The sequence below is a fragment of the Atractosteus spatula genome, chromosome 5, assembly GCF_055471065.1.
Source record: "Atractosteus spatula isolate fAtrSpa1 chromosome 5, fAtrSpa1.hap1, whole genome shotgun sequence".
In the NCBI taxonomy this organism is placed as follows: domain Eukaryota; kingdom Metazoa; phylum Chordata; class Actinopteri; order Semionotiformes; family Lepisosteidae; genus Atractosteus; species Atractosteus spatula.
In genome coordinates, this window is record NC_142710.1 from 25,010,192 (window position 1) to 25,021,928 (window position 11,737).

General features: G+C 40.2%; 1 protein-coding gene across 1 annotated transcript in view; it reads right to left on the minus strand.

Annotated features, from left to right (window-relative positions):
• The window catches only part of lhpp (phospholysine phosphohistidine inorganic pyrophosphate phosphatase), a 33,181-nt gene extending 23,247 nt beyond the window's left edge, over window positions 1–9,934 (minus strand). Inside the window, exons 1-5 of the mRNA XM_088916831.1 lie at window positions 9,764–9,934; window positions 3,612–3,799; window positions 2,884–3,037; window positions 1,629–1,692; window positions 1,125–1,217 (exon numbers count right to left, since the gene is read on the minus strand). Coding sequence (XP_088772957.1) covers window positions 1,125–1,217; window positions 1,629–1,692; window positions 2,884–3,037; window positions 3,612–3,799; window positions 9,764–9,894 — 630 coding nt within the window. The 5' untranslated portion in view covers window positions 9,895–9,934. The remainder of the gene's footprint in view (window positions 1–1,124; window positions 1,218–1,628; window positions 1,693–2,883; window positions 3,038–3,611; window positions 3,800–9,763) is intronic.
• Window positions 9,935–11,737: the final 1,803 nt, after the last annotated feature.

The following is an 11,737-nucleotide window of genomic DNA, read 5'->3' on the forward strand; positions in this document are numbered from 1 at the left end:
GTTTTAAGCAACAACCTTTCTGGCCACATCAAGGAGACTATGAACCCCACTCAAATCTTGCCCTAGGCCTCCTTGTTCTGAACTTAAAAACTGTCATCTCCACTAAGCACTAACAAAACACAAATCCAGTGGCAGCAGGGTATAATCTAGCTTTCCTTTTCTGGTTGTTTCCTGACAATCAATTTTGGCTACACAAGAGAAAAACATATACTCTACATGCTGAAATCAACCTCGCTTTGCAGATTATTAAAGCACTTTCAGAAAACAATCTGAAGCTCCAGACTTCCCAATTAATTGATGTGACCAAAAGAGCCTTTTCATCGATTTCTCCTGACTATTAGAGCAACACACAAACGGCTCGGGGTCGGCCATTTAATAAGCCCTTGAATAAAAGAAGACAACAGACATTTTAGCAAGTTACACTTGCTTAGGAATGGATTAGCCCATGTCGAGATCAATCTATGTTTAAGTCTTGGCTGGTTTGAAGAGACAGGTTCCGTCAGCAATGTGTTAAAAAGTTACATTAGCAATCTGTTATTCCAAATCTATTGAGGGAAGACTGAAATGGAACACAGGCTTTAGGGAACAACCTATTACACTGTGCTCAGAGAACAGGTACTGTGCAAGGGAAAGAACAATTAGGGGCTGAATGAGGGAGAATCATCAAGGGAAATGGCTGATGAAGACTTTATTGATTAGAGCAGCTTCACTGATCTAACACTCAGTATAGCAATTACATCATTACAGCTTGGGGCTGGATGCCAACACCTTAACAGTGTAACACTCGAATAAATACAAAATTGATTATTTTTTTAAAAGGAAACAGGGATAATTGGATGAAGCAGGAAAAGTAGGAAATACATTAGAATTTACCATTTTGTTTACAAAAATGTAGGATTTAATCCTAGTCAAAGACAAAGCAGTCACACCGATCAAATAAAACAAATAGCCACATGGGAATGTGGGGTATTTTACAAAAGTGTACAATCTATTTAGCATAGGGTACTCAGGTGTCAAAATCTGAGTACAACACCATAAAAAAACAGTAAGCCTAAACGTCAGTCTCTAAGTCTCTGCTCACTCACCTCCATCTCCACACTGGTAATTCTGGTACTTTCTCTTACCTCATGAGGTTCAACACCCATGTCTGCCAGAGCACTCTGGAAAAACATCTTTGCTGGTTTTCCCACCACCTCAGCTTCGATATCACAGGCATACTGGAAAACAGACACCAGCACAGGGCTCAGGATTGATACTCAGAGAATACAGGGCAGCAGACACCCATACAGTATGTGGCCGTATGTGCAGACAACCAGCTATTCAAAGACCCCAAAACCCTTAAGTGCAAGGAGTTTGTAAGAACTGACTTTATTAACTTTGCATTCCAAACAATTACAGAAAATAAAGTTTTGAAGATGTAAACAGATGCAAATTCTGAGTCCTTGCAACTCCTACAACACATGATAATAACTGATCTGACATTTTTTTTCTTTTTCTGAAAATGTATTGATTCCTTCCAGTCATGCAGACACCTATAACAGTATCTCTTCAATGAAATGTACTCTTCAACTACAATGAAGCCAGTTTCCTGTACTAGTGCACTGCAGTGACAGGAGAGTTGTCCAGACCTCTAATGCCTTCATGAAGACCCCAACATCCAATTTCAGGCCATCAGTCTCTTTGTAATAGCGGCTGAAAGGCAAACAGAGAAAAACAGAAGAGCTTAAACAACTGGACTCAGAAGGAAACACAGGAAATTGTGGGTTTTGGAAAAATGACAATAAGACTCAGGCCAAGAATTTATATGACCATTTATTTTTACACTTTATGGTGAAAATTAAGAGCTACGGGTAATTACACTGCAGACTGAATGATAGCTGGATATGAAATATATACAATATATTAGCTAGGGCAATATGAAAACATCTGTTCTGTTTCTGGTACTGTGTGATATTCATTTAGGGGAGCTGGCTGGAAGCAACTTGTGAATTTTCAAGGTTATTTATTTACATCAATGAGTTACTGACACATTCCGTTCAATACAGAAAACGGACATGTACAATAGGGAGAGGGAGAGAAAAGGACGAAGAGGGGGTGGATAGTTGTGATGGTTATCACCATTTACATAAAATATTTTGCATTTGATCTTTAGGTCATTCTAAGCTCCAATTCACAGATTCTGTGGAGTTTAAGAATTGACCTACATCTATTTCTCACATCTGAGACTTACCTTGATGAGGCCAAGACCTACCGCCTAAAAAATAAGGAACAGAAAATAAAGGCTGGGGGCTGGAGCTGTCTTAATTCTCATTTTCCGGTTTATTTTTCTTTGGCTTTTTCAATTATTCAGACATGGTTCTCTCCCCCTGCCTCCTACCTTGACCTTTGTAAGAACAGCCATTAACCTTCTGTCATGTGGAGTAAACAGCCTCGTTTTCAGACACTGGCATGACATAAGAAATTATGCAGCCAATTCTCCTGTCCCAGCTAAAACAAATACTGAAAGTAAATCACTCCCATTTCTATAAGCTTGTGCACACAATACTCCACTGATACTGGTTCCAGTCCAGTGCAAACTGACTGTGAGGCCCCTGAATTCATTCTCCACTATCCTAGTCCACTATCTCAGCACAGGATTCTGCCCAGAGGTTTCAAGCACTGGACTGCAAGAACCCAAGGTCTTAGCCTCTTGGGAACAAACAGAACTGGCCAATCACTATGGCAATATACTGTTTATGCACTCGTTGAACACAGTATTTTAATAATGGGCAACTATTTGGAAAATGTTTTGAAAGGTTTAGGTGTTTGTTAAGTCTTCATCCTTAAAAATATGCTCAACAAGATACTGGGGTGCACAAAATTATCAACTCTTCTACTACTTACCCTCTTCCCAAGGAAAAAAGTATAGGCTTTTCTAGTCCGATGAGAACCCTGAATGCGTCATTGAGATTCTGATAGGAGAAATTATCGGCTGCATCTCCAATGACCACACAGTTTGGGTTTGACTTGTCTACCTCATCAAACTCAGGCAAAACATCTGCAAAAAAAGGGTTCAATAAATTTTTCCCTCCTTGTACACTGGTCCGTTCTGTATGTCAATACGCATAAATAACTACATTGAACAGGAAGTTGAAAAGTTCAAAACACACAGGCTGGAGGCTAGCTCACTGTCTTTTTTAAATTCAGAAACACAAACTATTGTTTTTATTATACTCATGTAATTATGAAGAGCTTACTCTGTTTTTCACATCTGGGGCAATGGCTGCAAATTGTACAATGAGGTGAGAATCACAAGTAATAAGTTAATGAGGTCACAAGTAATACAGCAAAGTACCAGCGGGTCAGTGCTGACTGGAGGAGAGGCACATCCCTAACCAACAGCACCCTGTGCCTGCAAGTGCCTCGGTGGCCACAGGGGGTCGCTGTGTTGCTGAAATTTAACAGAACCCTGTCCGGCTAATCCCACTGCCACCAGCACTGCGGGGAAACTAGTCCCAGCTGGCTAATCACATGACCCTGGCTCAAACCCGAGAGGAATTGATCGTAGAGCTCATCCAGTGCTCAGGCGAGGGCCTGTACCGGTTGAGTCTGTCAGGTCTCGGCTTCCTAACCGTCGTGCACCAGCAGGTGTGGTCTGAGGCCGCGCTGCACCAGGATGCTGAGGGCCGCTGGGGCCGGGGAGAAGACCTTGCTGACGGAGATATCGAATCCCAGCTTCTGGAGCTTCGCCACAAAGCGCCCCCTGGTGGCCTGGGTCTCGTTGGTGCAAAACCGCAGCTTCAGGTCAGACGCCTTGATTCTGGCCAGAATAATAATAGTGGTGAGGAGGGTGGGGCAGGGGGAAGACTGAAGAACAAGATGAAATTCAAAAAAATCAAAGGGATTAAGGAGAACGGCAACATGGCGAAGAATGGGATTCCTTGATCGGACAACTCTTCTACTGTAGCTCACAGGCTGGAGAAGTGAAGCAAATCTGCATACTTTCTCCTTAGATTTATATCAAACTACGGGCCTGCTTCTTGGAAACAAAGCAGTAAAACCTAAGCAACATTTCCAGTAGATGACAGAGCTAATTTTCTTTAAAACATTAAAACCTTGTTTCAATATGCACATACTTTGCACACTTCAGAAATGTTACACGACTTAAAACACATGAAATCTTAAAATATTCTAACAAAGTCAGTAAGTGGCTTGCTATAGCTTGCTTCATAAGCAGGAAGAGGCTTTTAATTGATATAATCAAGGTTAACGAACACGACAAAAGATAACAGGCCACGCAAAACTGGAAAGGAACAAAGGAGTGCTTGCTACAGTAAGATGAATAACTATGAGATCTGCTTTGTACACTCTCAATCCACTCTCTCTCTCACACTCCACAAAAATGATGATTAATCCTTTTCCCACTATTTATATTTCCTAATTGTAATAAGTGTGAATTATCAATTATGGTTAGTGGTTAATTGCCCTTCATAAAAAGAGCTCTCCTGCTTTAAATTGCACCATTAATATAATGTAACTAAATGCACTCGCCTTTACATTACAAATACATCTTCATTGTTTGGAGCAGTAAATGTGATAGTTGCTCGTAATTTAATGAAGCAATTGAGTGAAGAAGTGCAGAGGGTGTCATGGGAGTAATTATTGTTAATGAATTATGATATGACCTTCTCAGAACAATGAGCAATTAATGCCACAATTGAGTGACAGTAAGTCACATCTGCTTCTGTAAACACAAGACCTTTGCATCAGTAAAGAAAGCGGAACTTTCTGCTTTGCACTGGCACACAGATCAGGAAGCCAGCTAAGAATCGGACCTGATGTCTTCATCACCTTGCGCCAATTAAAAGATCCAATGACCCTCTTCTCCTTATCCAGATGTTTACAGCTGTGTACGAGCCCAAGGTGATTGATTATCATTTTTATTGCACTCGTGACACTGCACTCAGCAAAGGTTACCACGGTAAATTATAAGGAAGGTAATTCTGCAGCCCCTGGTAATAAGTGTAATAAAATGTTTAATTAGCAGGGAATATGGTTATGCATAGTTCTGAAGAAGAAGCACAGAGCAAACAAACCATCCTATAGTTCATATCAGAGCTTAAAAAATCAATAATCTAATTAACAACATAAATCAATTAAAGTAACCAATAAAATCAATTATGAATATTTATTAAGGACAAATGCATCTGAAAAGCATTACGTGTGATTTAGAACAGGTGAACACTGCAGAAAGCTAAACTTGAAAGTGGCCATGCTCTTTTTAATGTATTTATTCATTTGTTTCTGAACAATGGTGTCCACCTTAATTACCAACACTAACTTTAAACAAGGTTCTGGATGATAATCAACTATAAAAGGAAGACTAAAGGTTCTATAACAATCCTGTTTGATTTGAATGTGTTTGACAGTACACAAGTTCTCTTATATACAGTATTGGAGACAATTCTTTTTTCAACAGGATAAAAAAAATACCCTTGATGCTCCTACAGTCTCACTTTAGCTACACACAGCCACAGGAAACCCATGACTTCATTTTCCTTGTCTTTCACAAGCTTAAGTGTCTTAGGTCAGGAAACTTAGACAGGTTTCTCAATATATTACGCAAAGAGTACAACACCTCCCCTAGATCTAATGCTGTGCCCTGTCTCACATTAAGCCTCTATCAATAATATTAATAATAAGTGAGAAACTGATTCACCAATTGACCTAAGGAGGAATTATAAGACAGGAAAATCAGACTGTAGAAGCCTAGAGTGGAATGTTTGCTAGGACATTGGGCTTAACACCTCTTTTCTTTAGAACAGTGTCATGGAATCTTTAATGAACATGTGTCAGGACCTCAGGACCATCAATTTAATGTCTCATCCAAAGATGAGCGCCTCGTGGTGGCCCCCAGTCACCATAATGGTTCTGACCCAATACCCACCCACATCACCTGTCGAGCATCATTAGCTGTTGTTTGCCGAGTGCTCCATGGACATCTGTCAGCAATCAGCGGCAATAATGCCATGACATGCTGCTGTAGCCACCCTTGCATTATACTGGAGGTGAACTGACCCATTATTAGGGAATTTTCTAATATTTTGGCAAGTAGGCATTGTATTTATATATACCATATACTCTAACGCTATGCAAGATATGTATTCAAAAACCTGTCAAGGAGAACTAAACTATCAGGGATTATATCCGCTTGCACAATAAAAAATTATTATCCGTTATTTTTTACTGAAAGGAAGCAGAATATAAATTGCTAGATAAACAATATCCTGCTGTGACTTATCATTAAGTCATTAAAAAGCATCCATTAGTAAACTACAAAATAAAAACAAAAAATCCCTCCTGTCCTTGCAGTCAGCAAGCTACAGAGATGCTATTCAAATTCTTTTCTATTGCAACTGAAGGCCTGACCAATGAGGTGTAGCAGCTACATATATGCAGCTGTAAAAGACTGAAAACACCTGACAAAAAACATGAATATTAAACATGGCAGAGGCCAATACAGATTGAGCTGTTCCTCCTCACACTGTCATCCCTGCATGCAGAGAAAAAAAGGAATATAGACAGAGATCGATTGTAGTGATATTCATTCCTCTTTTCCTAAAAATGTGTTTTGCCAAGCTACCTAAGTGTGGTTTGAACTGACCTTTACCTCATGTTGACAGGACCAGGGCTGTGAGTGACAGTGTCCCTCAATGTAATTACCCTGCCTCAGATGAGCCGGTCCCTTACAAATCACCTCGAACTTTACACATCTGCTGGCTGTCAGCATCTGCCAGGTTCAGTCACCCGCACATAATGAAAAACTCTCATTATTGTTCCAGAACAGGTAAAGTGTTAGGACAATTACTGGGCACCACAACTGACCTTGTGAGGACCTAACTAAAACCAGCAGTCCTCAAAATCCACATGCCCAGACTGCATTGAAAAGTTAATGTGAAACTCATGGATAGTATCTGCTTGTGGCTTTGTCATAGCTTTACAAATATGCCAAATAAAATAGCTAGCATGGCACAGTCAAGTCCAATTCGTTCTCAGTTATCCTTCGGCACAGTAATGCCATGCCGTCTGCAGCACAAATATCATTGCAGAAGAGCTGTCCCCTGTGCAGGTGGTGAAGGGAGGCGAATTAAGAAGAGACTCCTCTACAGGATCATGGCTTTTTGGATAGCAGTTATTAAGCTCTCTTTGGGAGGTGAGCTAGTTATTTACTCAAGACCAGCCTCTGTTTTGGCACTGTAATGTTTCTATGATTACAAAACATTTTGGCTACATTTACAGGAAAACGGAAGTGGGATCTGTCATCTGGGCTCTGTCATTAAGGGACTTAAATGACAAGGACGTTTAAGTCTGAAAAGATCTTGCTCAGAATTTTGTCTTTCAAATGGCAATCTAAAAGCAACCACTTGTATTTGAATGACAAAACTGTAAACTGTGCTGTACTGTACAAGGTTTAAAATCCTATCTTCTGCTTGTCCGCAAAATGGCATAAATCCTTAATGCATGTGACTTTTCACAGCTATTTAAAAGACAGTAACTGTTACTTAGGCAGGCATTTAAAGCATTCGCAATTTCAGAAGTCCTACATTCACCACTCAAAAGTTATTTGTTCTTATTAAGATATTTTTCCTTCCCTCGGGCACATCTTGTGAGAACATTTGTTGCTTTTTAAAGTAGAAAACAGCATTTAAACATTTTGCCACTTATTAACTCTGCCCTGAATAGCCAGAGTGTGCATGACTAATTAACACTTTGGGTTCTTTGACTAGTAATCGCATAGTAATTGATGGTGACCTGTTTGTCACCTCTCCATTACGGAAAAGGCCTCGTCAGGGAAGCCCAGGGGGAGAAGTCACAGGACTGTGATCATCTACTAATACAGAACAAAGAGTACTGTAATGCACAGGGTTAGAACGATAATCTGAAAGAGTTTAGCATTTCTAACATCCTACACATCAGAAAAGCAAGTTAAAGCAAGAAAGCCAGAACATGGCTTTCAACCCATCCCTCTATTGTCAAGAATCTAAAGTGACTGATAAATGAAATGCAAAGTCTCCAGTCTTACAAAGAACAATGTGATTGTTCCTACCATCATCCCAGACACACGTGAAGAAAGGTAAACCCTATTATTTCCCTATGAACCATTCAATATATGCTCATGAAAACTAACTCTCCAGTGAGTAATTTGTAGCATCTATGCTAATAGAAGTTCAAAATTTGCATTTTTTTAGTTTACAACATTTTTTTTAAATGACTTATTTTAAAGTAATAAATAGCTGATTCTGTCTTTTATTTCAGTATCTAACAGAATAAAGCAAATAGATTAAATACACAAAGATGTTTTGTGATGGTTCCATCTGGATTACCCCTGTATGCATTATTATTATACAAAGCTGTGATTCCTGCATTGGCATGTTATAAAGATCTGATGGAAGATGTTGTGCAAGAACTGCACATGCATTTCCATGTTGTATTGGGGAGGAGGAAGATAGTAACAAAGCATCAAACTGGTCTGCCTTTAGAAAGCTGTGCCATTACAAACCTGCAGTAATTAGACAAATCATCCAATGCTTTTCAACCTCTACTGGTTTGCTCTGGGTGTTGGGGCTGTTTTATGAGCCCAAGCTGGTGAAAAGTGTGTCCTCAGTCACAAGGAGTCTTGCTGTGCAGGCCTGTGATCTCAAGGCCATCAGGCTCCAGGGCTTTTTTTGCTCCGGATACAAACACAAACCCTCCAGCTCCCCTGATGTCTAGTACCTGCCCTTCTAATATTTGAAAAGCAATGCTCTATGTTTAAGGTTCTGCCAACAGATGTCCTTACACAGAGTCACCCACAGGATGTTGTAAACCTCCAGCATGCACTGGCTATTGATATGGATCCCCAGGTAACAACCAATACTAGTGGTATACAGATGGAAATGCAGATGAATAAGAAGACCCTTGCTGTGAAGGTTTTATTGATGTTTAACCACGTTGTGCCTTGTAACAGACCAGCTTCCAGCTGCTAGAAACAACAACTCACAATTGCTGGCCTCATGCAGAAGCTAAATCACTCCCCACCATATACATGTAAAGCAGGACAGGAGAGGAAATGGTCTGCACTTTGGATCTATGAAACATTTGTGTGACTGCTTAACAGCCAGCTAATTAGACATGGGGTACCCTGATAATCTTAGAGGCAAGACAAAAGCATTTTCCCCATGGCCATCAGAAGAATATATATCCTTCATTTCCACTGAGGTAAGCAACCTTTGTGGTTGGAAGCAGATTTACTCCACAAATCTAAAGACTGTTTAAGTATCAGGCTGTGACTCCAACATTAACATATCATTAGAGTGAGAATGACCATGGTAAATAGCAGCTTTCTACTTTTCTTAGGCGCCATGCAATAACTTAATCTGATCTCTGATTCAAAGCAAAATCATTATCCCACCTATCCAATACGTTCATGAGCACTTCAGGACGGTACAAACATTATTCATCTTGGCAACATTGACATTACCCTCTGGATATTAATTACACCTGCAGATGCAACATTGAATTGTTTATGACACCGGAGTCTCTCGTTTAAAACCGTGGTTGCAAGGAAATGAATCGTGAACGCGCTTCTTTAAGTGTCCTGGGTTAAAAAAAGAAATAAAGCTGTGAAGGCTACAATGTAAAAACTTCGGTGTCTCCCTGCACTGAAACGTCCTTACGTCATCAAAAATCTACTACTCAGCCCACCTCTTTCGGTACCAACTTCCAAAAAAAGCGCTCCCCTCACCTTTTAACTGCTTCTATAGAGCCAGGAATAGGCACTCCTCCTCCTTCCCCGCTGTCATATAAAACGCCACACATATCTAACACAACCCCTTTCAAGTCTTTAATGCAATGTTCCCACCCAACCTCGGCCATTACGACGACTACTCTGTACGAAGCAGCACACGATGCCCCCAATGTATTATGGGAACTGTAGTTCTGTAACTGTAGTTTTCGGCCGTGGAGCCTTCTTCAGGTGAGCCTTCTTCAGGCGACACCTGAAGAAGGCTCCACGGCCGAAACGTTGTGTTTTCTCTCTTCTTCTTTTCAGTATGGAATAAACCTATTAGTTGTTCCTTTACAGCCTACGCATGCTGACGCAGCTACCCACCTAATTTAATAATAATAACAATTATTATTAATAATAATTGCTTACACTTATATAGCGCTTTTCTGGACACTGCACTCAAAGCGCTTTACAGGTAATGGCGACTCCCCTCCACCACCACCAATGTGCAGCATCCACCTGGATGATGTAAGTTACATTAATAGCCATTCAACGTGTTTCATCCCAGATAACATTGATTTAGCATCAAAATATTTTTGACATTACAACGAACAGACTATCCATATGTTTCGGAACAAAATGAAAAACAGAAAACGTCTAAGACGACTATTTGATAAAGTAAAACCTCAAACATTTTATCTGCGTAATTCGATAAGGAAGTTGGGTGTAAAATAGAATAATCCTGTGAAATACATTTACAGTATGTATAATTTTGCATCTCCTAAGAGCAGCGCCTAACACACTGTTTAATATCACAGTTTATTAAAGACATATTTTGACGTGTGGTCTGTCCCGTCTCCCGGGCACACAGTCTCTGTCTCGACACACAGAGAGCGACAGTCTCTTGAACCACAGGCTCTAACTAACCTAACCTAGCGCCTCCAATAGGATTGGACTTCTCTCCTCAAGATACCATCTACTGTGAAATGCATTAAATAGACCCAGAAATGGAGCAGGTTATTTAAAACAACATCCCTAATAGTGTAATACCTCAGCTGCCTCCACCGACACTCCGCATTGTCTTGGACAGCGTTATCTGTCCCGGACACCCGCTGTGAATATTGATCCGGTGGTTGTTTCAGCCATCAGTTGCCATCAGGACAAGCCACAGCTTAAAACCACCTTGCACCAAAGCTCTGAGAGAAGTGCACTTGGCTGAATTCTAATGGCAGAGCAGAAAGAGGAAAAAATGTACTGTAGGATGCAGTCTTTAAGTGAGGATTAAAGAGGCCTTTGAGATAATGAGGTCTCATTCATCCTTAGGAATTTAATTGCCCCCCAAATAACATATGTTTAGCTTGGGTTAAAAATAACATATGTATACTTATTTTCTAAAACCTCTATATACCCTTTTTTCAAAATCTTAAACAATTGAATACACGCAGTCCATGCTGAATGTAATCTAAGAAAACGAGATCCGACAAAAACACCAGGTTATTTCTGTTTAACTTGTGATCCAAATACGTTTCTGCTCTAAAGGGAAAATGGCTGTCGGACACAGGCTGCTCTCTCATGATTTTAAGGTTCGTGTGCACACTGACCAAATGCCAGAGAGGTATAAAAGTTTATACTTACACGGCACTACCCTGGATGCCAGCAGACAGTGAGGTGTTATGAACAGTTCATAAAAATTAGCCAAAAATGCACTGGCACCACATAGTAATTCATTATACAGAAGGTCGGGTCCAAACATATTAGCAAGCTCGTTTTTTTAAATAATCAGAAATCTCAGTGGTCAACTAAATCTATTAATTGATTATGCGATAAAACTGTTACTGTCCTTAAACCCTAGAGGAAGGGGCGGACGACGATCAGCGCTTTGGTTGTAATAGAAAGTTTTGTATAACTGCATGGGTCAGGAAGTTTAAATTTCAGTCTTTACAAAGACGACGTAGTAGAAAGAGCCGCAACAGCTCTTTAAGGTGCATAGGC